Genomic DNA, 26471 nt, shown 5'->3' on the forward strand with positions numbered 1-26471 from the left:
TGCTTCCATAAAAGTGCACAAGTTATGTTTCAAATGTTAATAACAGAGCAAATTAAACATGACACCAGACATGCAACACCACACAAGTAAGACAGTGAGATGGGCTTCAGCCTGACTCCACCGAGAGCAGTCTAATTATGGCTACAGACATCTTTCAACATCTTTAAGCAATAGTAGGTCAAATGTCTTTTAAAAGCAAAACACACTCTGTTCTGCTCTGCAGCCTATTTCCAAACAGCTGACTTCAGGCCGCGAAGTTCTCTACAAGCATCTGGTAAACAAACATAGGCATTTCAACAGATGAAGGAAATAAACTCCAGCCATGGAGACCCAAGAAGAAATCAGTCTCATCTGACACCGCATATAGAGCACTGAAGATACCAGTTGTTTTTTTTTTTTTTAAAAGAAGAGGCCAGGAGAGCTGTCCACAGTACTGAAGACCCAGCTCATCATGGGCTAAACTAAAATAAACTAATATTTGGTGTAATACTTCTCCAGCCAGCACCGTAGGTACATCCCACAGAATAAGCCAGAGCACTAAACCTTGGATAAAATACTGTACTTGTGTGTCACCTTACTACCCAAAAAATGTGGATTGACCCAATACACTGACAAGACCAAAAAAAAAAAAAAAAAAAAAAAAAAACTTTGAGGTGACAAAGAACAACTCACTTCAACTTAACATCAAACCACATTATTAAAAATTACGCTCGCTTAACACAAGGCTGAAGTGCACCGATAAAGTTCTCGTCTAGATTACCGGTTCATAAAATTACATAATTCTCAAGACATACAATGGTTATTGTGTTTTTCTTCCCCATTTAACAGATTGCTAAGATCAATTAAGGAAAAACAGCATTCAACAGCTAATACTCTTATGCCAATTTATTCGAATTAGCTGTACTAAGATCAGCCATACTTAATCATTTACTGTTTCATTACCGAGAGGATTAAAAAAAATGCTTTTAAACACCAAATAGGTATAACATATAAAGACAACACACAATTTAAACCCAGCTTTTTTTCGTTGCACAACGAAAAGACTGGGGTTTGAACCCTCGTGACAGAAGCGAGGCTTCTCTTTGTTTAACTCTCAGCAGCACTTGAGCGAGAGGCACACTCTTCGTTTCCACAGCAACAGCCTACAACACCGGAGCGCCTAATCCAGCCCGTTTCTCCAGCGCCTCGCCGCATTCCCAGGTTAGCTGAGAAAACGGCGGTAAACGGCACCCTGAGCACCAGTAACAAGGGCGGTGGTAATGGGGTAGATGGAAGGACCTGAACTCAAGGGGCCCTGAGGAGGAGGAAACATGGAATTAGGTTCTGTGACTCTCACACGCTGTTGCTCCGATCAATCCCCCAACAAAACAACCACTTCACAGTGCACAGCTTAGCAGTTGTGTAACGTGGCCCCAAACTGGGCCAGGGCTCGCTCAAAACAGCCCCGGTGTTTGCTTCCCGCCGCATCGCTCTGCGAGGAGCAATAAACCGTTTTTATTTTCAGCACATCGTGTCCTGATGGAAATAAGATCAGGACCTGAAACGCACAGCAAGTCCCGTTTCCAAACGTAGCATCGCACAAATATTGCATGAGGCTGCAGGCAAACGGCGAGAGGCATCTCCACGGAGAGGAGCGCACATGGCAACAGCGAGGATAAAGACCATTTCGACGGGAAGCAGGCGGCGCGCGAGGTGGAACGGCGGGCGAGGGTGGGCCCCGGGCCCAGGGCGCTCTTGGCGCCGCCACCTCACCTGCAGGTCTATCTTCAGCCATTTGTTGTGAAACCTCAGCTGGGCGTCCAGGGAGAAGGATGGAGAAGGCATGGCTCCCTCTTGCCTGGCTGCAGCGGCAGCAGCCCGACCTGCGCAGAGACAATACGTCAGCACGCAGGGCCCACGGGGGGTGGGGGTCCCTGGAGAAGCGCCGCTGGACACCGAGGAGCATCAAAGACACCCGGATCCCGCGTTTCTCCGGAAGGTTCCAGGCGCGAGAGCGAACGAGTGAATGAGGGAGCGAGCGCGCGCGCGTCTCGAGGCGAGGAGGTGCCCGCTCACCGTCTCCGCACCGGCTCAGCGAACCCCTCCCCAGCCCCCTTAAAAAAATAAATAAATAAATAAAAAATTAGAGTAACACACAGGAACTCAACGACATTCGCAACACGTACGGAGGGAAAAGAGCTGCGTTACTGTCGACTCGAGAGATGTCATTGACAACGCGAAGACATCTTCCATCGTTACGTCAGAGGTGCTCGCGACGGCCTCCCGGAGGAACTGAACATCCCCCGCTCCCGCAGCGGAAGGCACCGCCGTGCCTCACGGTGTTTCACCGCGTTTTACCGCGCTCTCCGCTGTGGCCGGAGCACAAACACAAACGACATTTTGGACAGAATCCCCCCCCATCGTCATCATCCCTCGCGACATGGCTGTCACTGTCAGAACGAACCAGAATCGAGGGTGTCGCCGCTTATATATAACGCGCCACGACGCCACATTTTGGAAAAGCGAACACTAAACGTTTTTAAGACCTGTCTTTAAAATAAAAAACACTGTGTTACTTACACAGCGTCCCCACTCATCCCACTCACTGTATCGTATCGGACGGCTCGCTCACTCAGTCACTCTGACTAATACGCCGCAATTTTCATTGCTACAAGTTGCACGCTTTAATTCTATCGCTGCACTATCTTCGAGTTCTTTGTTGTCCTTAAACCAGAGTCACCAAGACTAAAAACGCCGATTTCCTTACCTGTTTGCTTAGGCTTATTCTATTTCTGTCTCTCCAGGGCAGTTACCAGCTCTGCAGCACTCTAATACCATCCATGTTGGATAATGACTGACAGCAACGCCAGCCAATGGGATAAGGAATTGAGTCCGGAGTCGCTCCGTGGGTGGGACTATTGGGTTCTGATAAAGGTAGGTAGACCTCGCACAGGGTGTGAGCGCACAATTAAAGCAACAGCAACTCTTTTTTTAAAAAAAAAAAAAAAAAAAAAAACTGTGTTTAGGCAATTGGGGTCGTTCATTTAAATATTTTTGAAATTCTGGAAAATTCTTAACGCCGCAGAAAGGCGTGTTTAATTGTCATCAATATTAACTATGTATGTGCATCCTCTTAAAAATGTACAGCGTCTGCAATCTTGCAGGAAAATGCTCCATTGACCCAGTAGTGCTCCACTGTAGTCCAAAGAGCCCGAATTTCGTAGTTTTACAGTTACTGTTACACCTGTGGCTCTGGAACCTCACATGTCGTTTAAATTCTAACAAAATATTAAATCGCTTTGGGCCAAACACTCTCCAAACGTACACCATCATCTGAATCTGTGTTGATAAAGCTATCAGCCCCAGTCACACAGTCATGTGCGGCATACCGAATAATTTTCTAGAGGAAAAATGTCTAGCATCCCCCAATGTAAGTTGTGCGCTGTTGATATATTTTAGGCAGTAGTTTGTGGGTTAGAAAGACCAAATAAATTTCGACCTATACAAAAATCGGTGAAGAGGTTCGACACCTAAACACATCACTCTAGCAGGATACGCGAAAGTGGAAATGAAATAGAGAGGGGTGTGTTTCCCGGTGTCCGCCATTAGGGGGCGCACCACGCTGTTCTCCGCGATTTTTCCTTCCAACACAGCTTCCGGCTGGCGGAGGAAGTACCGTCGCGCCGAGCGTCACACTGATGCTCGGGGCCGTTCTTTGAAACTGAATGTTGGTGTATTTTCTGCGGAGGTTTGCGTTTGCAGAGAGTGACTTGGGCTGCAACGCCAAGGGGAGCACGGTGAAGAGAAAGTAGAAAATAATGAGTTTAGAAGCAGTTCCCGGCTCATCATCCGTGGCGCTCGGCGTTGGAGTCGCCGTTGTGTCCAGTTTCATAAACGGGTCCACGTTTGTGCTGCAGAAAAAGGGAATTTTACGGGCTCGACAAAGAGGTATCGACTACAATTTAAATACAACAAACTGCAAGTTCGAGTTCATTTCAACATGACTGACTACTCCTTAGCATTTGTTTTGACTTGATATTAACTGTATATATAATCAGGGTATGCGTAAGAATTATTGTTTTTGCTATTCATAAGAGCGGTCAGACGATGAATTTGCTTGTGTGTATTTCACAGGTGTTTCTTATTTTACTGACTGTATTTGGTGGAGCGGCACATTGTCGAGTAAGTAAACAGCGCCCCCTCTCGGCCACAGTGCGCGGTGCCGCATCATGATGGCCACGGCAGTACAGGTGGTCCTCGACTTAGACACGTGACTGACGACCACCCGCACTTACAACAGCCCGTCTTGTTAACCTTGTCATATCACTTGATTCATGCGTGAAATTACTGAACAAATATAACAAAGCCTTATTACGAAACATAGCATTCATGCATGTTAACCGATGTGGTTTATTTCGCAGTGTAAGGGGATGAATCATGACAGTGTTGGAGTAGAACCCCATCGTAAGTCGAAGGCCACCTGTATCGTAAAGAGCATTGTGTAAATAAATGTGGTCTTGTTTGTGACTGAGTGCGTGTGTTCATCTGTGAAGGGCTGGCATCCTATCCAAGGTTTACCCTGCCTACTTTCGCTGTAACTGTCAAGTAACCTAGAACACTGCACAAATGAATGAAAGCTGTATTTAGTTATTTATTTGTTTGGCTAACACTTGTCTTTTTTATATATTTAAAGCTTAATGTAGATACTTTAAAGGGGGGAAAAAAACATTGAATCCTTTTGGAATCTTTTCACACAGTGGTTGTGGGTCAAGTAGGAAATTTCCTGGCATACAACGCTGCCCCGGCAGTACTGGTCGCTCCTCTGGGTGCCCTTGGTGTGCTCTTTGGGTGAGTTTAACACGGCACGTCGCTCGTCATTACACTGCTTTTCTGAGCGCCAACTCAGTATCTCAGGCATTGTTTGCATTGTTCACATTCTTGCTGGCCTTGCTGGTCGACTTTAGTTTCAGTGGAAAAATACATATGTAACATTTCTTTCACAAGATTTAAGCAGGTGCTTGTTCAGGTATGCCTAACACACATTTAGGAAACTAATAAGCGCAAACGATCCTTTGCATGAAACAAGCAGTGCAATGTCAAAGTGTAGGATAAATAGTAGGCTTCTACAGTCGCAGACGCAAGGATCCTTTAGTTAAAATGAAAAGTTTTTAGGAAACACTGTCACTCTGTTATTGTTCGGCACCGGAGTCTCGAAGGCAAAGTGTGTGGTTGTCCGGGGGCCCTGACTGTGCACTTTTAGGAATGGTGCTGTCATTGTCGCAGTTAAATTGTTTGTGTGTGTGCTGTCATTGTTTCCCCCGCTGCAGGACCTGGGTGGCCTGTAGGAGGCGCTCATGTAACAAAAAGCTGAGATGTCATTGCCCTCACCTGTATTCCACACATTTTATATCTACATTTTTACATTTATTCTCATACTAACACTTTTCTCCAAAACAACGTAATGGACAGAAGTAAACAAAAGTGCATCAACAACAGATGAAAAGCTTTACATACAGATATGCACTTAGTGAAACAGTCGTTTTGTCCAGTACCGCTGTTTACACTGGCGTATGTTACAGAAGTAGCCGAGTATAGAATTGAGTCTGGGAGGAAATACAAAGATGACCATCACAGATAATGTGATGCAAACTCATGGAGCGATTAGGAGAGAAGGGGGGGGGGGGGGGGGGGGGGGGGGGCGGGGCAAGACATGCTTTAAACGGCAATGGCATCGATAAAACGGCGTGGAAACTACATTAAGAGACTGTCGTATTCAAGATGTCTATCTCAACTCATGTTTCAGCCCTCACTGCAATGCCACCTAATAATCTGGCATCTGTTCTTCAGAATGGTGGTGCAGGATAGCAGCTAATACAATTATTTATTCATTAACAGTTCACACTTGCAGTTGACATCAGTGCTGATGCAGGACAGCAACACAAAAAAGCACTTTGTGTCAACGGGTAATGGCTCCTATCTTGCTGCTTCACAGCCTTGTGTTGGAAACATAACCACAACATTTGTTTTGTGTCGCAGGGCTCTGTTGGCCTCCTGTGTGCTACAGGAGCATTTGAACATCCTGGGCAAGCTGGGCTGCCTACTGTGCTGTGCAGGTTCTACTGTGCTCATCATTCACTCACCCAAGTCAGAGAATGTGAACTCTAGGGCAGAGCTGGAGGATAGGTTTGCCGATCCAGGTGTGCGACGTTTCCGTGCTGTACTGTGTAGGAACGCATAGCAAAACATTTGGATTTGGGGTATTTGTTTGTGGCTATAGTGTCTGGGAGGTTCGTCCTATATTCCAGACAGGCTGATCAGGTGCATCCGTGACTCTGAACTTCTCTTCAGTTGTGATGCTTGTGAAATTGTTGAGTGAACACTGTCTAAAAAATATGAATGGATGCCCAGTGAGAGACAGTGCACTTATGCCCCGTTATCCGGTCCTAATTTGTTCTTGAAAACAGAAGGAATATCAAAAACACTGTTATAAATAACACTCAGCCCTTTACATAATCATGTTTTGTTTTTGTGGTTTTTTGTTTTTACTTTTCATTGCTGAAAAATATATATATTTTTTTTATTTCATTGCATTTGCAAAGCTTTTTAGAATTGTACAGGTTTAAAATAAGACACTCTCTAAATTTAGTGTGATTCTGTGTGGATTGCCTTGAGTTAAACACAGGCTGTATGACATGTTTAAATAAATGATTAGAAAATTTAACACGGTGGTGCAAAACAGGATGCGAACACAAGTGTGGAGGCAAGACCATAGAGTGTTGGAATGCAACTGAGAGTGTGGGTACATGGTTCCCACAATGCAGTGCCTCTCTGTGTCCCTCAAACTGCAACTTGGCCATATTTTAAATGCAGCCTCAGTGTATGACTTGGGACCAAATGTCACAGGCCCAGGCTAGATGAATAAGTGAAAAACAAAATATCAGGAAACCTGTTAACGGGGAATGAGTATGTCACACAATGGCCAAGGATCAGTGTTTCATGTCATTAAATCTGCTTTAATGCTGCAGTTTCTGAAGTGCTGTATTTGGCTAGTTATAAAAAATGACCATGTGAAGTTCAGGAGATGCTGTCTGTTTTAGTGATGTGTGTTTCCTCTCTGTGCAGTGCTGTGGGCCTACATCTCTGTGGTTCTCGTGATCCTGCTCATGTTGATCGTGTGGGGGGCCCCAGCCTACGGCACCTCTAACATCATGGTTTATGTGGGCATTTGTTCTCTGCTGGGTACCTTCACCGTGCCCAGCTGCAAGGGCCTGGGCTTGGTTGCACCAGACGCCCTCGCTGGCACTGCCTCCAGCGTCAGGGTGCTCGGCTTGTTCCTGAGCCTCCTGGGAACACTCGCGGTCAGCGTCCTACTGCAGTTCACGTTTATCAATAGAGCTTTGGAGATTTACAGCTCCAGCATGTTTGAGGCTATATACTACGTGGCATTCACCTCCAGCGTCGTCCTTGCCTCGGCCGTCCTGTTCAGGGAGTGGACCGCACTGGGTGTTGTGGATTGCTTGGGCATGATGTGTGGACTCATCACCATTTTTGTTGGTGTCTTCCTGCTCCACATTTCACAAGAGGCTTTGCTTTCCTGGAGACAACTGAAAGCAGCAACCAAAGAAGACTGATCTCAGTGACTGGTTGATCTGAGAAGACTGCAGCCTATTAATTTTTCTCTTTGGACAAGTGGAATTCTTTTAGTGCCTTAAAATAATTTCTAAAATATTTACACTGGTTTGTTGGGTATAAAAGTGTCAATCTAATTAGATGTACTAAAATTATAAGCAGAAAATAACACCTAAATATTTGGACATTAATTCCTAGTGCAAGTGAAAAATAAGTTTTTCCTTTTGGGGAAGATTCCAAATGTAAATGAAATTACTACAGCTTATTTCAGGGAGGCATAAAATAACATGTAGAGTTGTGGCCAAAAGTATTGGCACCCTTGCACTTTTTGCAAACAACTCTCAATTTTCTCTAAAAAATAAGTTTGAATTAGCAACCCCAAAACATCATCGAACCTCCCCCGTGTTTCACTGTGCAGAAGGTGTTCTTTTCTTCAAGTCACAGATCATTTTAAGTCTGGGGTGTCAGTAATTTTGTCAGTGCCATTTCTTTTTTTACTGTCTGAATGAAACACAAAGGTTCTGTAATTAAAAAAGAATGGTGGAGACCAAATATTTTGATCAGCTTCAGCTTATTTTAGAGATTTTTTTTGCTAGTAAGTACTGCAAGGATGCCAATATTTTTTGGCCACGGCTATATTTGTTATTCACTTGTAACCAAAAAAATGCTTTGTCGAGAAACCCCGATTAACTGCATTGGCAAGTGTGTTTATGTGCACACAGATTTGCACACTCTGTGCTCTTCTCGCTGGCTGAATGTGGACTGGCAGCATTTTTCCCCACAAGGAATCCTGCTGCATAACACTAGCAGAAGACAGGTAGGACGTGTCCCACATCGAGAGTCAAAATGCAAATGAGGACACAATGCCCATATGTCAAAATATACATTGCCTGATACAGCCTGGGGTTCTTTAATTCCAGTTTGCATAAACAAACTGGGAATTGACAAATGCATAAAGTAACAAGCTAATATTATAATGTTTTATCTGCTGAAAGCAGAGAAGCAATTTTCTTTCCATTTTTCCACTGTAATACAAATTCTGACCATTAATTTAAAAATGCCACAGTACAAGAATGATGTTGCAGAGAACTAATAAAATCTCTTAAAATGGCACTGGACTTTGTTTTGAACGCTTTTGATCGCTGACAGATGGAGCACCTTAAACCAAAGATCTCCGTTTTTCATCTTCGTGGAGGAACATGAGCGGAAGCTCAGCGTCAAAGTGGAATTTCAGGTCTGTCTTCTCTATAGTTTCAGTAGGGTCCAGTATGTCATTTCACATGTCTTCCCAACCTGCAGCAGATCAGCTTTTTGGTGAGTTACATTACACTTTTCAGGCTGGTTTTAAATAGTGTTACTGAGCCAAAAAATATCATTTCTATTAAAGGGTGAAGAATTTAGTATTAGGTACCATATGGATACCTGATAAAAGCTAACATCTTTTTCTCTGTTATACCAGAAACATCATGGGAGTTCAGTTGTGACAAATTGTGCAGTTTAAATGTTGTGAAATGATAGTTGAAACAAAGCTCTTTTGAACGTTATCGCTGAGGCTGTTTGAGAGTTGGGGCTTTTGGGGAGGCATATTGTCCTGCCGCTGCTGTGCTTCCTGAAGAAGATCCACATGCAAAATTTCCCATATTCACAGTAGCAAGGGCTGAAGGACTGTTTTTTTTTTTTTTTTATTTAGTTTACAGCGTATGAGCTTCTTTACACTTTGCTACACCGTTATTACTAAAATACCAAACAAGAAGTTCCAAAAGTGCCACACCTCTTCCTAGTTCATATAAATAATTTAGTGAAATTGTAAACCATGACATCAGACTTCTATTTGGTTTCTGCTATTTGCGTAACCTTGTATGGTTTAGTGTGTCTTCTGTTTGTGTTTGTATTGCCCTCTTGACAAAGGAGATTTCTCACGAGTCCTGGAATGGACTTGTAGCGTGTTATGGATGCAAATCGTAAGTGTATACACCACTAATAGAAGGATTAAAAAGAGGGTGAAGAAGTGTTGAAGTGAAAAAGTCTGACATACAACCTTCTCTATAGTTGCGGGGGAATTAAAGTACCACGGCACGGAGGGAGATTCGTGTTGCATGTATGAGAACAATACGGCTCCCGCTGAGATGTCAGCTGTGTTTTCAAAGGGCTGATCTCCCCACAGCAACACATTATTTAAGTGCAGGAAAGATGTGACATCATGGTTTATTCTGAGCGAACGTAGCTGCAGTGACTCATTCGTTCACTCATCATCACGTAACTACTTGTCCAAGTCAGGGTCACACTCATCTGAGGCCTATTCCAGAGACACGGGATGTGAGGAAGGAGTCATTAGTCCATCACAGGGCGATCTCTCTCTCTCTCTGTCTAACGCAGACAGACACTACAGGGAATTTTGAGTCACCATTTAATTTACATTTATTCATTTAGCAGACACTTTTCTCCAAAGTGATGTACATCTCAGCAAAAATACAATTTGTGAATTACATTGAGAAAGACATGGCTGCAGATGTGATTCTTACGTAAGCCTAGTTTGTTACTTTCCACTTGATGCACGGATGTTCATCGCTTGAGTAGGTGCGTAAAACGCTGGATAGATGAATCCTGATAGCCTTCCTACATTTTGTTTTTTTTAAGAAGGTACACAAACAAACATACACATACAATGCCAGAGTAGCGGCTGTGTAAAGGCTTATCTGGGGATGATCATAAAGTTACAGTGCGTGAACATTTACACCATACATGACCTGGAGAGATCTTGGGCGAAGTGAGTCTGGAAAAGGTGAGTTTTCAGACCTTTCTTGAATGTAGACAGAGTTTCAGCAGTTCTGAGTGAGAGGGGGAGGTCATTCAACCACAACGGAGCCAGACCCGAGAACCTCCGTGCTGTTCGTGCGCGGGACAACCAAGCGAACAGAAGTAGATGAGCGAAGGGTTCTGGTTGGGGTGCTGCGGTTGATCAAGTCTTGTAAATAGCTAGGAGCAGTTCTATTGACGCATTTGTAGGCAATAACCAGGGTCTTGAATTTGATCCGGGCAGCTATAGGAAGCCAGTGCAGAGACATGAGTAGAGGAGATACATGGGAACGCTTTAGCAAATCAAACACAACTTGTGCAGCAGCGTTCTGTATCAGCCGTAGAGGTTTGATGGCAGTAGCAGGAAGGCCACATGGGAGAGTTGCAGTAGTCCAGATGGGATGTCACCATGGCCTGGACAAGTAGTTGGGCAGAGTCAGTTGTGAGGTAGGGACAGATCCTATGAATATTATGCAGGTTGTATCTGCAGGACCGGGTTGTGGCTTCGATGTGCTGAGAGAAAGACGAGACTTGAGTCAATCGTCGCTCCCATACTCGTAGCCGAGAAGGCAGGCAAAGTGAGTGACTTGTCCAGTTTGATCGATAGATCGTGACAGGAGAACAGGCCAGCTGGGAGGTGAAGAATCTCTGTTTTGGAGAGGTTGACTTTCACCTGAAATACCTGTTTGGACTGGAGGACCAATTCATCCAAAGGAAAAACAAACAAACAAACAAGTGTAAAACGTGCTGATTGCACAAGACCGAGCTGCATTCAAACCCCGAATCTAGAACCCGCAAGGTGCCGGCGCTATCCATCGCAGCACTGGATGATGCCTTGCCCTTTTAGAATGCGTTATTGATAACTAAACACATTAGACAAACCATAAGAAATGGACTGAATGTGGCCATAGAAAACAGCGCAGGCCTAAAGTGCTGTACCTGACTGCCAGTAATATAACGGCGTCCTTCCTTGCAGTTCTGCTTCACGTGCTTTTTGGGCCCAAGTGCCAGAATCCTTCTTCCCATCAGAAGGCAGCAGACATTATGGAGCGCGACACATTTACCATCGTCACTCTGCTGAGCCCTGGACAGGCCACACAGGGACGCGCCTGTCGTCAGTGTCAAAGCCCTTCCACGGGCGCCTCCGCGAGACATTCATCGTGTCCGTTACGCAAGCGGAGCATCTGAACACACAGCTTTACTCTTTGGACTGTGTGCGAAACGCTGCAGTTCACACCTGCGGGGTCAGGGGTTCAACTTTAGCTCACGCTCCTCTTTTGACGTGTACGCTACTACACAGTTTACAGCAACTGTCTGTCTGGGCGCTGCCGAGCGCCATTATTACCGCTGGACTCTGGACCCAAGAAGCGCGTGAGCTGCTCGGGCTGCTGCCCTCTTCGCGTTTCCAGTGGCTTGTAAAGAAGAGGCGACAACTGTGTTACTGGGTAGTAACAACCTAGGAAGGAAGGAAGTCGGCAACTTCTTCGCCCGGCTGCAGTGACGCAGCTCGCAGAGGCGGGCCTCGCCCACCGACGCGATGACGCGATGACGTGACGTGACGTGCGCGTTCGCGACGAGAGCGTTCCGGTCGCGGCTGTGCGGTGACAGATGTGGACGGAAGAGAGAACGTGAGCGGGTCTGTGTGCTGTTCGCAGCCGTTCAACCGGGACCCCTCGTTACAGACAGGTATGTGGAGCGCGTCGTCTGCGGGTTGCGGTCGGTGTCGGGGCCGGTTCGGTTCGGTCGGGGTTGTTGGCGCCGCTGGAGCCGCGGGTCCGAGAAATACTAATAATAGTAGTAGGTCGAGGTCGGGGCCGTGTTGTGTAGCCGCCTGCCGAGCAGCAGTTTGGAATAATAATAATAATAATAATAATAATAATAATAATAATGAGTTACTTTCTGCTTGATCGGCGAGGAGGGAGCCTCGAGACGCGAGCGGTGGCGCGGGTCCGACTCCGAGTGCCGCCTGTGTAACTAGGCAGTAACACCCTACACAATGTGTAACACATCATGAGATACTACATGAATGATGGTGTGACGACGACGGTCGTTGTGACGGAGAGCAGCCAGCGAGGAGGGTCCGACCGCAGAGCCCGCCGGTCACTGACGGTGGTGTCTGTCTCCGCGCCGCGTGCGGCCGGGTTCCCGGAAGCACTGGCTCGTGCGCAAACGAGAGCTGCTAGCCTAGTGTGTGTGTCGCCGTGGAGTCCGGCAGTCGTACGGGGTACGGTACGGCTACAAATCATCATCATCATCATCATCATGCGGCTCAGCGGAGCACCACGCGTACCGGACATACTCTCTCTATCTATATGTGATATGTAACCCGTACACTGGACGGTGTTTATTATTATTTATTATACCTTCATTTATACTAGACTATAGTAGTACTGTCGGTCTTTATGCCTACACGTATAATAATATACTATTCCTCATTCGGCAACCTATACTAGTATATATACTACTAGGTTTTTATGCCTTCATACCTTGCGGAACACTACAGGCATCCCTCCGTTTACTTGTGCTTTCTGTGAGTCTAAGTGTCATGTCATGCTGAATTCAGAAAATTATTCAAACCTTTAAAAGAATGCATTAAAGCTGCATCAAGATCTAAATAATCGTTCAAAAATGACTGAAAATAAAAATGCCATCTCCGCAAGCTCCTGCTCATCCCACCCCATCATCATGTGCATCGGCGCTCGTCATCACACGCCTTTCGCTTTTGTTTCATCCACTCAGCTCTCCACGGCGGCAACCACCGCACCCCCTGCTTCGTGGCGCTGTTAAGAGTCGTCGGAGTCCCTAGCACACCCTTTCATGATACGTTACGCTTACGTGTATTCGTTTGGCCGACGCCTTTCTTCGAAGCGACTTCCAATGAACTCTGTGTAGTGTTATCAGCCCACACACCTTATTCACCGCAGTGATTTACACTGCTAGATACACTACTTACACTGGGTCACTCATCCATACATCAGCGGAACACACTCTCTCTGTCACTCTCACGCTGCGGGTGAACCGGAACAGGATGTCTTTGGAGTGTGGGAGGAAACCAGAGCACCCACAGGAAACCCACACAGACACGGGGAGAACATGCAAACTCCACACAGACATGATTGCGAAGTACAGCTGATTTGTCACGTTCCACCGTACAAACCAACGTACATCACGCGAGAAGCTGCATAGTAGTTTATCCATTATTCAACAGTTTCAATCGTAAAGCGATCGAACGTAAACATCGACGCGTTTAACATCCGCTTAAGAGATCACGGGAGAAGCGAGTCGGGAAGAGGTGAGTTTTAAGACCCTTCTTAAATGTAGAGGGACCACGAGTACCCACCTCGTACGTCGCTCGTACAACACAAGTACTCACCTTTTCCCTCATACGGTGGAGGCCAGCGTGAAGAAAAACGACTGTCTCCAAAATATTCTAAGTCGACAGTTCGTAACCCAATGACCAAGTGTGTACAGGTGGTCCTCGACTCACTCTGTTCCCGCCTTGACGACCCTGTTTTAAGATGACCTGGACAAATGTCCCAAATCTCCCCAATATTAACCGTTAAGATATATAAATCATTACACACGTGAATGCCATGTTGTTTAATAAGGCTTTGTTATAATGTTTCGCAAAATTTCACACATTTTCATAACATTAATGATGGAACGATGATTACGATTAAAATACGGTAGAGAATTATAATTATGCCGCGCTGTTATTTCCACTTTCATTCCTAAGTCTTTAGCTTATTTGTTTCAGCACCAGCAGAAGGGTTTTGTAAACAAAATGCAATCGCTGCTGGACCGAGACCCAAACGGTAACAGACATGACCGTGTGGCCAACTGTTGTTATCACACAGCAGATGGAGCAACGCTCGGACGGTCAAGGACTCGAAAGTATTGTAGTAAGTTTGACGGGACGGTTGTCGTGAGTCCGGGTCGTCGAGGGGCCACCTGTACTGTATACTTTCCCTGATGTACTACAAATGTACCTTCGTACCACCACACATACACTCTACCTTCATATCTACTCTGCATACCTTCATAACCCTTGATGAAGTGTCGGGTCTTTCTTTTGCTGCAGGCTCTACTTTACTGTAGCGTTAGTGTGTCGCGTCCTCCTTCCCGCGTGTGGTTTGGGACCCGTACTTTGGCTGCAAGTCGACACGGTCGCGGCCTGGTCGTCGGTCTGTCGTCGGCGTTCCATTGGGCCGTACAGGGAGGCACCGAAGCTGCCGTTGGGACAGCTCCGCAACGCTCGAGGGCGGCACTGTAGCCCCTGCGCTGTAACGCCCCACAGGTGGCGCTAGTGGCAAGAGTGGGACACCTGGTATCATAGCGGTTAGAGCCGCTGCCTTTGGACCCAAAGGTCGTAGGTATGAATCTCACCTCTGGCTGTACGACCCTTGAGCAAAGGGCGCTTACCCTAAGTTGCTCCAGTAAAATTACCCAGCTGTATACTGTAAATTGGTGAATAATTGTAAAGCAGCTTAACATCGTAAGTCGCCTTGGAGAAACGCATCAGCTAAACGAATCAACGTAAATCTCGATCCCTGTAGTAGTGCGCTTCTCGAGGTGCCCTGGTTTCCCGGCGCTAACGGTGCGGTACCTCACAGGGGCCAAGTGGACAGAAGGTACGTTGTTGATCATCGCGCTTGTCCCCCTGCTTAGGCGCCGCCGTCGGCCTGAACTGCAGCGGCGCTGGGCCGCAGCTCCTCTCCGGGGACGTCAATGTGACGGGCCGCAGCGGCACCTTCGGCGCGACGATGGGTCAGGAGCGCAGCAAGTACGACTTCTACATCGGCCTGGCGCTGGCCATCAGCTCCAGCGTTTTCATCGGCGGCAGCTTCATCCTGAAGAAGAAGGGTCTCCTTCGCCTGGCTAGGAAAGGCTCCACGCGAGCAGGTGCCCGCGTGTTATTTCTGCTCTAATGCAACCGTATTGTCAGCATAACTTATTTTATTTATAAATCTCCCCCCCCCCACAATCTGAAATGTTGACTTGAATGTCGTCGTGGATGAGAGCCGAAAGTGACTGCAAGCATTGGCATGACGTGACAACACCCCGAGAGCAGTAGGTCGCGGGGCAGGGCGAGGCGAGGCAGGGCGGTCGGCCTCGGCACCATTGCGCCACTCGCTGTGTCAACACACCTTTTATTGCTCCCAGTGTTTGTTCAAGGTGCCTTGTGCCCCGCCTTGCCTCTCCTCTCCACTACCGCTGGAGTTCCCACTAGCGCGGATTGTGGCCAACACCCCCCGGCCGCGCGTTCAAGGCGCCTTAACGTTTGCGTCTCCTGTAGGCGTGGATTCTGTCGGCGTGACCCGTCCTCTCGAACAGCAGGGACATGCAAAGAATGCAACATAAAGCATTTATACCAATGTGTTTGTGCCAACCTGAGTCCGAGTTCAGCTGAGCAAGCAGAAGAAGTGAGTCTCGAGTGTAACCTGCCCTTCCTGCGTTCACAGGCCAAGGCGGACATGCGTACCTGAAGGAGTGGCTCTGGTGGGCAGGCTTGTTGTCCAGTAAGTGACGCGGTGCATCGCTCATCCGGTCCGGGAGTCCCGGGCAACCCCCGTCGCGGTGAAACGCTTCCGAGGCTTGCTCCACCAGTAGAGCGGACGCAGAACTGTGCTTTTCCGGGTGGTGCAAAAGGTATGTCGGATGCGTTCGTTCCCCTCGGCTGATGGCTGCTGCTCTGCTCTGCTCTTTTGCAGTGGGAGTCGGGGAAGCGGCCAATTTTGCAGCTTACGCCTTCGCTCCAGCTACGCTGGTCACCCCCCTGGGGGCTCTGAGTGTTCTAGTGAGGCAAGTACCTCCACTTTATCATTCTGTGTCGTCGTCGTATTCATGTACATCAATCAATCAGAACTCAGATTTCGAAAAAGATACTCCGCGTTGCTGCTGTTACTTACTCATTTAGCTGACACTTTCCTCCAAAGCAACTTACAGTTATTGACCCATTTGTACAGCGGGGTTAGTTTTACTCGAGCGATTCAGGGCAAGTACCTTGATCAAGGGTACAGCAGCGGGATGTGGCATTTGAACCTGGATCCTGTGAGTGGAAGGTGGTGGACCTAACCTCTGCGCTACCTGCTGCCTGTGTCAGCAACATGTTGCATTTTATGGGTATTTTAAGGCAGCTTAACATGACATACGTCACTTTGGAGAGAAAGAGCAGCTAAACAAATAAATGTAAGTGTAGTTTTTCTAACGCTTACTTTTATTTGTGCTGTTGGCAAGACATTTGTGTGCATTGCGCATTTGTGGAGAGAGGTTCAGCAGCAGTGGCGCTGACTGATTTTGCTGGTATTGCAGTGCCGTTCTGTCCTCCTACTTCCTGTCAGAGAGGCTCAATCTGCACGGGAAGCTGGGGTGTATTCTCAGCATCCTAGGGTCCACCACCATGGTGATCCACGCCCCGCAGGAGGAGGAGATCGACAGCCTGGAGGACATGGCCGTCAAGCTTGTTGATCCAGGTATCGGGCGGTGGTTTAATTCCAGAGGGCGATGTCACGGTGCCGGGGGCTGAAGCCTCATATGTGGCTCTGGTTTCCTAACGCTGAATCGTTTTGCCTGCAGCTGCGTGTTAGGTGCGGGGCACTCCTGGGGAATAGAGTTGAAAGGGTCAGTTAATGGAACTTTGCTCCTTTCCTTTTCAGGGTTTGTTGTCTTTGCAACCTTTGTGGTGATCATAGCCCTCATACTCATCTTTGTGGTCGGACCTCGGCACGGGCAAAGCAACATCTTGGTCTACATCATCATCTGCTCCGTGATCGGCGCCCTATCGGTGTCTTGCGTCAAGGGCCTGGGAATTACCATCAAGGAACTGTTTGCGGGGAATCCCGTTCTCAAGAACCCCCTGTCCTGGATCCTCCTGCTCAGCCTGGTGGCCTGCGTGAGCACGCAGATCAACTACCTGAACAAGGCGCTGGACATATTCAACACCTCTCTGGTGACACCCATATACTACGTGTTCTTCACCACGTCTGTGCTTACCTGCTCCGCCATCCTCTTCAGGGAGTGGGAGCACATGGCCTCGAGTGATGTCATCGGCACCCTTGGCGGCTTCATCACCATTATCGTGGGCATATTCCTGCTTCACGCCTTTAAGGATGTCAACATCAGTCTGGCCAGCTTGGCCATATCCATCCGTAAGGAGGAGCGGAGCCCCCCGATGTCCAACGGCATGACAGCGCATGTCACATACGAACTGCTGGGTAGCAGCACTTCTGTGAACATGGATGAGCTGGAGGTGGGTGTGCCATTCGACAACATCTCCCGGAGGAACGGCACCGTGGCACCGTTGTAGGGCTGCTTCCTTTGGCCCCAAGCTAGGCAGTTATCGTACTGGAAATTCTCACTCCGTTAAAATTGTGTGCGTTTTTTTTTTTTTTTTTTAAAAATACAGAATCAAACATCAGACAATCAGATGGAGAGACCAACTGGACCAGTGAATTGTACTGATGTTTTCTTTTGCCTTACATCTCTTTTGGAGTTGCCTACATGGTATAGGGATCATTGCATTTCTGTGTAGCACTGTAAATATTCCAATGTTTTTAAAATGAATTTTCCTATACTTTATGTACAGAGAATCTGTATTTACATGCACTGAGTTTATTTCTATAAATTGGTTAGGTGCTTTAAATTTATAATAAATCCACTCTGACTGTGGTTGTGAATTGATGAAATAGTTGTAGCTTTTACACGCATCTAAGAGCATCAACTTAAGTTTCCAGCTAAACTTCATGCAAATTCTGATTTACATGTGGCCCTAAGCCTAAAATGCAGAGCTGAATGACGTGATGGTGCCGTCGCCGTCACCGAAAAATAGTAATTCGTACACAGCGAATTCTAATTTTAAAGGCGTTAGTTGGTCTCCCAACTCCGGCACTGCCTCGACCCTATGCCCACCAACACGTGAGCAGCTGTCCTGTAATTAGTGCTTTCCCAGAAGCCCCTGTAGGAACTTTTTTTTTTTTTTTTTTTAAATGGTTTTGGTGGTTTGAAGCACAAGGTAAAGGAACAGCTCTTAGGGGTTATCTATGATGAGCACAACCCTCACTTGTTTCCAGTGTTTGACATCATTGTCCAGCTGCAAGATGTCAGTTTTTGAGCCACTTAAATGATTTGTGTGTCAAAGGTGGCATCTTTCACACAACTTGATGCCATGAGTCTTAGGTTTTAATGTTTAAATTGAAAATGTTTACTCAAGGTTAAAATTTCATTTATTTAATTTGAAATGAGGTTACAAGAGCTCAAATACAAAAGTCACAAGAAATATGGTGATAAAGAGATTAAATGTTACCAGAATAAAGGTTGTAGAATAGAAAACTAGCATGCATTCAACAGCATTAAGAATATTCCCTATTGGCAAACCCATTTCATGCGGTAGCACATTCACTGCATAAGCCTTAAATAATCATTTTATTTTAAAAAAATGCATTTGCAGTCCCTTACCATTTCCCACATATCAAAAACAGAAGTATGGTAGTACTCTAATAAAATGTTAAACAGTCATAGAATAAGTTTTTAAGGCACAAAAGTTTACAAAATCATTCTCCAAAGGCCATAAGGATGAGCTTTTTTGGTAAACAGCTGCCAGTGTTATCAAATTCTGCATCATCCATTCACTGGCCCTTCTGCTTCTCAAACAGCCAATCAGAGGATGCTTTGTCACCTGCTGAAAAGCAACTGACCAATAAAGGGTTGGAATATTGAATCCAGCCTGCCAGCTGATGGCAGGGTTCTTTGATGCTGGTTGTATGGAAGTTTTCATAGCTATACTAACTACACACTGGAGTACTTGGAGCTGGAATCTCAGTTACTGGCCAGTGACTGGTGAATGGGTGGCTGGAAGCAGCGAACGTGTTCCACTGGCATGTTCTCCCCATCCCCCGATTTCAGGTACTTGCTCAAGATGGCAAAGATTTCATCATTGATCACCTGGAATTTACGAATGCGGTCCACCATCTTTTTCAGAGGCTGATGTGCAGGAAGAGAAAAAGGAAAAACAACCATAAATAGGAATTAATAAATACATCTCCATACTTAAGCTTTTTAATAAAGGAAAAAAAAAAAGTATTTAAGCCATGTATGTAAAACCCTGCTGCGAACGCAGTCTTCCACTTACTACACTCTTGATGACCTCATCCTTGCCATCATGCTTCTGTACTTTGAGCAGGTGGTAGCTGAAGTCCAAGATGTCAAAGCGCCTCTGCTGCCCCAGCAGAGTGATGATCATGCAGCCGGCCCAGTGCAACCCGTCCCCAAAGCACTGCCTGCCAACAACACAGAGCATCAGAAGCTGCCCAGCTCACAGACGCTCAGCATGACACCCAAGCACACATTTTAACACATGTAAGCACCGGGGTTGGGTACTGGTTTCGCATGTTGTTTTGAAATCATCACTGACGACTTCTGGGTATACTGCTCTAAGTCGCCAATATAAATTCTTTCATCTCCTGTTTCCACTGAATAAATACTGAGGACTTAGTGGTACCATGATAAATATTAACTTTTATTTAGCTGAAGCCTTCATCCAAGGTGACTTAAAATGTTAGGTAGTCAAAGTGACAATAATGGACCACACCGCTACTTGTGTACACTGAACAAAGATGTTCATTTACATTTACTCATTCAGCAGATGCTTTTATATCCAAAGCAACGTACATCTCAGAGAAAATACAATTTGTACATAGGGAGAAAGAGTCGCAGATGTGTGATTAAGTAAACAGCTTCCTTCCACTTTATGCACCGATGTTCATCGCACAAGTAGGTATACAAAACTCAGACTAATCCTGATCACCTTTCTAAAATTTTTAAATTTTATTATTTTTAAAAAGGTACACAAACATTTACATACAATACAGGAATAGCGGCTGTGTAAAGGCTTATCTGGGCACGATCATAAAGTCACGGAGCATGAACATTTACGCTATACATGAGCTTTTCTCCAAAGCAACTTACAGCGTTAAGTTACCTACAACTTTTAACCCACTTATACAGCTGGGTTAGCACTACAGTTAGGATTAGAACCTATGACCTTTAGGTCCAAAGACAGCAGCTCTAACCACTATGCTACCAGGTGGCCTACATCAGACAAGAAAACTGATGTAGCGGGTACGAAGCTGGTATGAGGACAGACGGCTACTCACTCCACTGTGAACTCGTGTGCACCAACTGGGATGCAGTACACAAACTGCATAGCACTCCAAAGCCGGTGGAACTCCACGCACTCGTCCACATGCATCACACCGTTGCTGGGCAGCGGCCCGCGCCATATAGGGTCATCCAGGAAGCCGCGCACACGGGTCAAGATGACCTCAAACATGGACAGACCACAGCAGAGACGCTCCTTGGTCAGCAGGTCACCTTCTCTTGCAATGGCAATTTGCTACGACAGAGAAACAGGACAAACTGAATAAGGAACATCTTACTGTTTAACACTGTTCTCCTTGAAAGTACTCCATCTCCAAAGCCAAAACACATGCAACATGTGGTTATCTTGCAGCAAGCGACAGTATTTGACTACACGAGAAGCCAAAATTATTGAAGTGTAACAGCCAAAGCTACCTGGGGTGTGCCCAAGCGCTCGATCAGAGGGACCAGGTGCAGGGCCGCATACTTGGTCTCTAGGCGTTTCATCTTGGCATCCAAACGCTCGCCCTCTGTGTAGAGAGAGACGCTTGCGTCACCCACTGGTGTGACAGTACCACAAGCTGTCTGTCAAGCATAAGGCCACGCTTACCTTTGACATGGACCCTTGGGAGAATGTTCTGGAAAGGTGCAGCATGTAGGAGGTCACACACTTCTTCCTGAGACTGGTGAGAGAAAAGCAGAGTATTCAGATTAACAGCAGTGTGCGACAACTTCCAGTTCTGTAGCAAAGGTGTGTCAGTGCCATTACTGAATCACAAGACAGATGATGCAAGACTGCTTAAAATGGGCAGCAATATATGTAAACGATCTGTTATAACCAGCATCACTGCAGCAGGAAATTAAAATGCAGCTGTGTTGCCGTGACAACGGAGAGCTGACTTGGAACATTAAAAACCATGTCCCTGTAAATCATGTGAGAACTCTCAAATCCGTCATCACACAGCTATGATGTATGAATATCATAGGGGTGCAATACAGTGTTAATGGGTTTTGTGAGGAGGGCAGAGCGACGGGGAGACGCACCAAGCTCTGCTCGCTCAGCAGACAGAAGAGTATGGCATTGCCCACTTCTCGCAGGTTCTGAAAGCACACCGTCTTCAACTCGGCATACTCCACAATGTCCTTAAGCTGGTGGTGAAAGAATTCTAGAATGCCTGCAGAGACACAATTTAACAGCCTAACACAACACAACAATGGAATTCACTGGTTTTTCATAACAAGTCTGCCTTACAGTAACACTCAGGAATTCAACAGAAATCCACACCCGGGTGTGAACATACAAATTCATCATACTTCAGAAATAATATGAAATCTTAATTCCTTTAGTCAAGCACTATTCTATTGGGTCTAAACATTAATTTAAAAAAAAGCAAAACCAGGTAATTTTTCCATCTCACCAACAAAACTTACCAGAATATCCAAACTCAAAAGTGAATTTGGTGTTTGTGAACAATTTTGCAAATACAGTCATGAGACAAAACAGAAGCACTGAAATGTTACCTGCTTTTAAAGACCACACTAATTTTGTTTATATTTTACTTTTCCTTATACAAAATGACAAGACAACCCAAAAGCGGTTTACTCATTGAAAATAATGTTTTTATTGTCCGCGCTTTTTCTACATTTACGTGAATGGTTTTGTACCTGTGCTTGAGACAATTACTGTGCAGCTTTAACACTGTATTGCACTGGAACTGAACTGTTCCCTTTCACTGACTGAAATAATCAGAGCAAAGCCAGCTGACATTGTATCAACTATTTCTACCTCCGTTGTGAAAGTGAAATGACCACGTAATGGGCAAAAATGCTGCCGTACTGAACCATAAGCCCATTACACGAAAAGGGTGTATATACTTTCATAAGCCGTTGTGGCATTGTACGTAACCACCTTAGACAAACCCTGACTGTATCTGTACTCCAGTTTTCACACGTCTTGAGTGCTTTCTGCCAGTAAGGAACGTTATCTTTTTGTTGCATAATTTTACAATACTAAAAAAAATTAATGCAGTGCAGCAGCATAGAACAACTGTTTATCTACTGTCACTTGATTTAAACATTAGCCACATGTGGCAGTTGGCAAATGTTACATTGCCCACACATATAAATGAATGTTAAACACACCAAGTCACTTGCCTTTCACAGCACATGATATGGTGCAAGGGGTGCATCAAGTAAGAAAACAGCAAGAGGCCACAATAGTGTTAATTTGGCCAGTGGATCATGATACACACATGCTACCACTCAACAGGCACTGCTATCCCCTCTCACAGAGTAGACTGCAACATAGTTGGCCTATACTACATTTAAATTAAGTGTAGCTACTGAATTTGTCCTGTGACAAATTAAATTTATATACATAGTTAAAAAGCATCAGCTCTCCAATTTCCTGAGCGTCAGCTAATGCATTTTTCATATTTTCTCCAAAATGCTTATTGCGATGCACTGTGTGTTATGATTACCAACAAAGAAAGTCTTAATTTATTTAACAGACTTTCCAACCCAGACTCTGGTATGAAACACTGAACATGTGAAATGGTATCTGACAGATGGTGCACCCAAGGATCACTCAAGGCACTCATCAAGGAACTGATTCACCAGCAGTGTTCTCCATGGTTTGTAGGGTGTTAGAGCACACCATGGTGGCCAAGACTGCCACTAGCACTCAGACCTAAGCCCTCCTCACTCACCCGGAGAGCCATACTCATGTCGAGGCAAGCGGCAAATCTTCGGCATAACCTCCATCAGGGTCTTGACATACTGCAGGATGGTGCCCTGGAGCTTTGAGGGGGAGATGGTGAGAATGAGAAGGAAAGTGAAAGATAAGCCTCAAAAGAAGACATCCAAGTAAGCTCGCCCAGTATGGATCCAGGCCTGTAATTCTGGGTTTGGAAAAACAGCGTGTCGAGTGGAAGCTGTGGTAGGATCACTGCCTGCCCCAGAAGACCACAGACAATATCTGCTTGCATTACAGCAGAGAGTCCTCCACCCTGCCAGGGATTCATTTTGTCAAAGAAGCTAAAAGTACAGTAAGAGATTAGTAATGCCAGGCCACTATGTTTCCTAGTGAACAAAGCCCTCTGAAAGGATCCATTTATACTTATATCTTTAATAGAAGCCCAACTACATTGTACAGTACATCACGAATTTTTCCAAAAATTGTTACTCTCATTTAACTAGAAACACAAACCACTTTTTTAAAATTTGACTTTAAAGGATTTAGAGGGCTGATGAGTTGCACTTTAATAGTTTACTACTGAATATGGGTTCTCCTAATTGGTACCTGACAGCTCCTCTTACCAGGCTCTTGACAACCTTCAGCAGCTCCTCCATCACCACGGCAATGCCCTGATAGCCCAGCAGCCGGCACATGGCCTTGAAGTGGGGGGGCCCCAGGAAGTTGCGGCAAAAGCCGAATATACTGCTGTAGGCCAGATTCAAGGCCTGTGTGGGAAGATATTTTAACTTTAAAATTAGAGTTGAAAAATAAAGCACTGGTACCAAGTCTGACTACCTGGAATACCAGGTTGTGCTAGACCAATAGCTCTTAACACCAGTCCTGCAGGGCCCCAGTGTTGCCAGGTCTTTCAGCTCTGTACAAAAACTTAATACAAAGCAAAGACTTCTGCTGTAAATAGTTAATTTAGGAAAATTATTCATTCCATTAAATGCTTAGTAACCAAAATAACAGCTGAGGACTAATTTTGCATTTACATTACACATTCATTTAGCAGACACTTTTCTCCAAAGCGACGTACATCTCAGAGGATACAATTTGCGCATTATATTAGTAAATTTAGGCCAATGTAACCCTTAAGTATCAAAGAATGGAAAAACCACAAATTTTCAGAAATTCTCTATAAAGAAACAAACCAAAACCTTGGTTTCATGACACTGGGAAAGTTTGACCTCTACTCTACGTGCCTCTGGAATGTAGTTGCAGCCCACCAATCTAGGGAGGGGTGTCATTTACTGCTCAGCCATCTATTGAGTGAGAGGCAGTAGAAACATACAAAGGAAGGAGTGACAACTGGAAATTAAGAGGGAGATGGAAAAATTCTTTTCCATGCCCACCATAAGTCAGTGCACAAGTATTTAACTTGCTCTGCCTTGTCCTTTAAAGTCAAGGAGACTTAAAAGGGGATGTTGAGGAAAGAAGTATCTTAAACTATGAGCACAAAGATGATTGCTTACCTTGGACCCATACAAGTACTGTGGTTGAGCATTTGGTGGCTTGTCCCTCTGAAACTCCTGAGAAAAGGGCAGGACGGTGCGGACAAACCTGCAAATCGAGAGAGGTAATAAAATGAAAGCAATTTTCACATATGGTAAGTCCTTAGCATATCCATTTCACTCTAGGCATCTGGCTATTCAGTAAAAATACAAGTAATTCATTGATTTCCTCAGAGGAAGAGCTCAGTAAGATACACATTAACTTTTCGGCAGTAAAGCAAAGTGAGGAGTTTGCTGCCATTTCAATTTAAACGTCTGCAAAGAGTCAACTGGAAGCAGGTGGAGAAAAAAAAAAAAAAACATTCTGCAGGACAGCTAGAACAAAAACCCAACCAGGGGATACAGAACGCGCAGGTCCCTCTATGAGGCCGTTTCCCAACCTGGTCTCAACGAGTTGTTCAGTAGTAGAGACAGTCATCTGCTTTGTTTCCATCTGAAAATCTCTCCCATTGCTGATGTTTAAACTAGTTATTCATTTAGAAGATGATTTCCTCCAAAGCATTGTACATCTCAGAGTAAAGAAAAGGCACATTTCACCAACAGTGAAACAATCGATTCTGAAAGTACAGTCGCTGTTTTTGCCAGCAAGCAATACACAAACAGCTACATAGTATTTAAGATAATATGAGAGTTTATGGAGTGCAAAAATCAGGAAAGTGGGTCCAAAAAAAAAGACATTTTGAGACCCTTCTTGAATGTTGAAAGAAAATCTGCAGTTCTGAGGGACAAAGGAGAAGTGGAGAAGCAAAGCTAAGGCTGATATATTTACCAGAAAGGGATAACAATGAAAGAGAAAAACCCAACCATTTGTAAATTCATGGTTTAATTTGCAAATAAAATAGCATGTTTGTGCTAAACTGAATTCAAGCACCAAGTACTGAAGCACTTGAGACAGAACCTAAAAAACAAAAAGCCACCAGTTCAAGTCCCATGAGAATCCCTACCATTTTACCACATGAAGGCAGCTTTCTACTCTGATGCACTTCAGAAAATATTCAAAATGTTCACCATGTTAAAACCATGAACAGTGCAATAAGTTCTAAATGGAAGTCTACTGAAGAACCAGACCACAGGAAAAATGCAGTAGGTGTTCTGTCCACTCAGAAATTCAGCAGACTAAAATCAATAAAGATTTATACACGAAAATGTTTACAAAATGTGACAGTACACAGTGGAATGGAGGCATCAGTGTGTTTGTCATTTCAGTTTTTTTCAAATAAATCTGTACAAACCATTCATTGCTACTGAGAACACGACAAATTTTCAATGGAGAAAATAGTGTACTTGTACCTGCATATTGGGATGAAACTGAAGCTGTACATTCAGTGTAACATCTGACAACTCTGCATAAATTTTACAAAGACAAGCGCAGAGTAAAGCAACCCCCACCTGTTGGTGGAGCCATTGTAGCAGTAGTTTGGCAGGAAGTCGTAATTGAGTTCCCAGAAGACATGCAGTGTGATGCGGCCATAAGGTGCAGAGACATTGTGATTAGCCTCACGAAACATGGCGTCCATGCTGTCCAGAGTAAGGTATTTGCTCAAGAGCTTGTGAGTCATGCGGTTGACCTCCAGCAGACCATCGAGCTCCTGTGGAGAATAAATAACCAACCTGTTGGACTATGACAGCACCGTTCTGCTTCTGTAAAACATCTCAGTGCTTCTTTGAAACCTGTTACTTCC

General features: G+C 45.3%; 4 protein-coding genes across 20 annotated transcripts in view; 2 read left to right on the forward strand and 2 right to left on the reverse strand.

Annotated features, from left to right (window-relative positions):
* herc2 (HECT and RLD domain containing E3 ubiquitin protein ligase 2) overlaps positions 1–2821 on the reverse strand; it is a 52062-nt gene extending 49241 nt beyond the window's left edge. For 11 of the 12 annotated variants that reach the window (XM_018750036.2, XM_018750043.2, XM_018750039.2 and 8 more), the window contains exons 1-2: positions 2747–2821; positions 1753–1862 (exon numbers count right to left, since the gene is read on the reverse strand). In XM_018750036.2, coding sequence (XP_018605552.2) covers positions 1753–1824 — 72 coding nt within the window. In that variant the 5' untranslated portion in view covers positions 1825–1862; positions 2747–2821. Of the gene's footprint in view, positions 1–1752; positions 1863–2746 lie in introns of those variants that run through there. The other variant, XM_018750044.2, reaches the window with a different exon arrangement.
* Positions 2822–3646: 825 nt separating this feature from the next.
* nipa1 (NIPA magnesium transporter 1) lies at positions 3647–8699 on the forward strand. 2 transcript variants are annotated; one of them, XM_018749889.1, is made up of 5 exons: positions 3647–3927; positions 4114–4161; positions 4737–4827; positions 6016–6176; positions 7102–8699. In XM_018749889.1, the coding sequence occupies exons 1-5, from the start codon at positions 3798–3800 to the stop codon at positions 7608–7610; spliced, it is 939 nt and encodes a 312-aa protein (XP_018605405.1). In that variant the 5' UTR covers positions 3647–3797; the 3' UTR covers positions 7611–8699. The 2 variants fall into 2 exon arrangements, with proteins under 2 accessions (XP_018605405.1, XP_018605406.1); XM_018749890.1 differs by having other exon boundaries at positions 3895–3927; positions 4114–4443.
* A 155-nt stretch (positions 8700–8854) lies between these two features.
* nipa2 (NIPA magnesium transporter 2) lies at positions 8855–18204 on the forward strand. Of its 2 annotated transcripts, none has more exons than XM_018749840.2 (6): positions 8855–8922; positions 15073–15306; positions 15867–15923; positions 16116–16206; positions 16717–16877; positions 17061–18204. In XM_018749840.2, exons 1-6 carry the CDS (start codon positions 8877–8879, stop codon positions 17708–17710), a joined length of 1239 nt encoding a protein of 412 aa, XP_018605356.1. In that variant the 5' UTR covers positions 8855–8876; the 3' UTR covers positions 17711–18204. The 2 variants fall into 2 exon arrangements, with proteins under 2 accessions (XP_018605356.1, XP_018605357.1); XM_018749841.2 differs by lacking the exon at positions 8855–8922 and adding an exon at positions 11976–12090.
* Positions 18205–18622: 418 nt separating this feature from the next.
* The window catches only part of cyfip1 (cytoplasmic FMR1 interacting protein 1), a 28919-nt gene continuing 21070 nt past the window's right edge, over positions 18623–26471 (reverse strand). For all 4 annotated transcript variants that reach the window (XM_018750093.2, XM_018750094.2, XM_018750096.2 and 1 more), the window contains exons 22-31: positions 26179–26378; positions 24751–24838; positions 23857–24000; positions 23247–23337; positions 21583–21713; positions 21149–21221; positions 20974–21068; positions 20556–20794; positions 19532–19679; positions 18623–19383 (exon numbers count right to left, since the gene is read on the reverse strand). In XM_018750093.2, the coding sequence (XP_018605609.1) occupies positions 19219–19383; positions 19532–19679; positions 20556–20794; positions 20974–21068; positions 21149–21221; positions 21583–21713; positions 23247–23337; positions 23857–24000; positions 24751–24838; positions 26179–26378 (1374 nt within the window). In that variant the 3' untranslated portion in view covers positions 18623–19218. The remainder of the gene's footprint in view (positions 19384–19531; positions 19680–20555; positions 20795–20973; positions 21069–21148; positions 21222–21582; positions 21714–23246; positions 23338–23856; positions 24001–24750; positions 24839–26178; positions 26379–26471) is intronic.

The sequence above is a fragment of the Scleropages formosus genome, chromosome 1, assembly GCF_900964775.1.
Source record: "Scleropages formosus chromosome 1, fSclFor1.1, whole genome shotgun sequence".
Lineage (NCBI taxonomy): Eukaryota > Metazoa > Chordata > Actinopteri > Osteoglossiformes > Osteoglossidae > Scleropages > Scleropages formosus.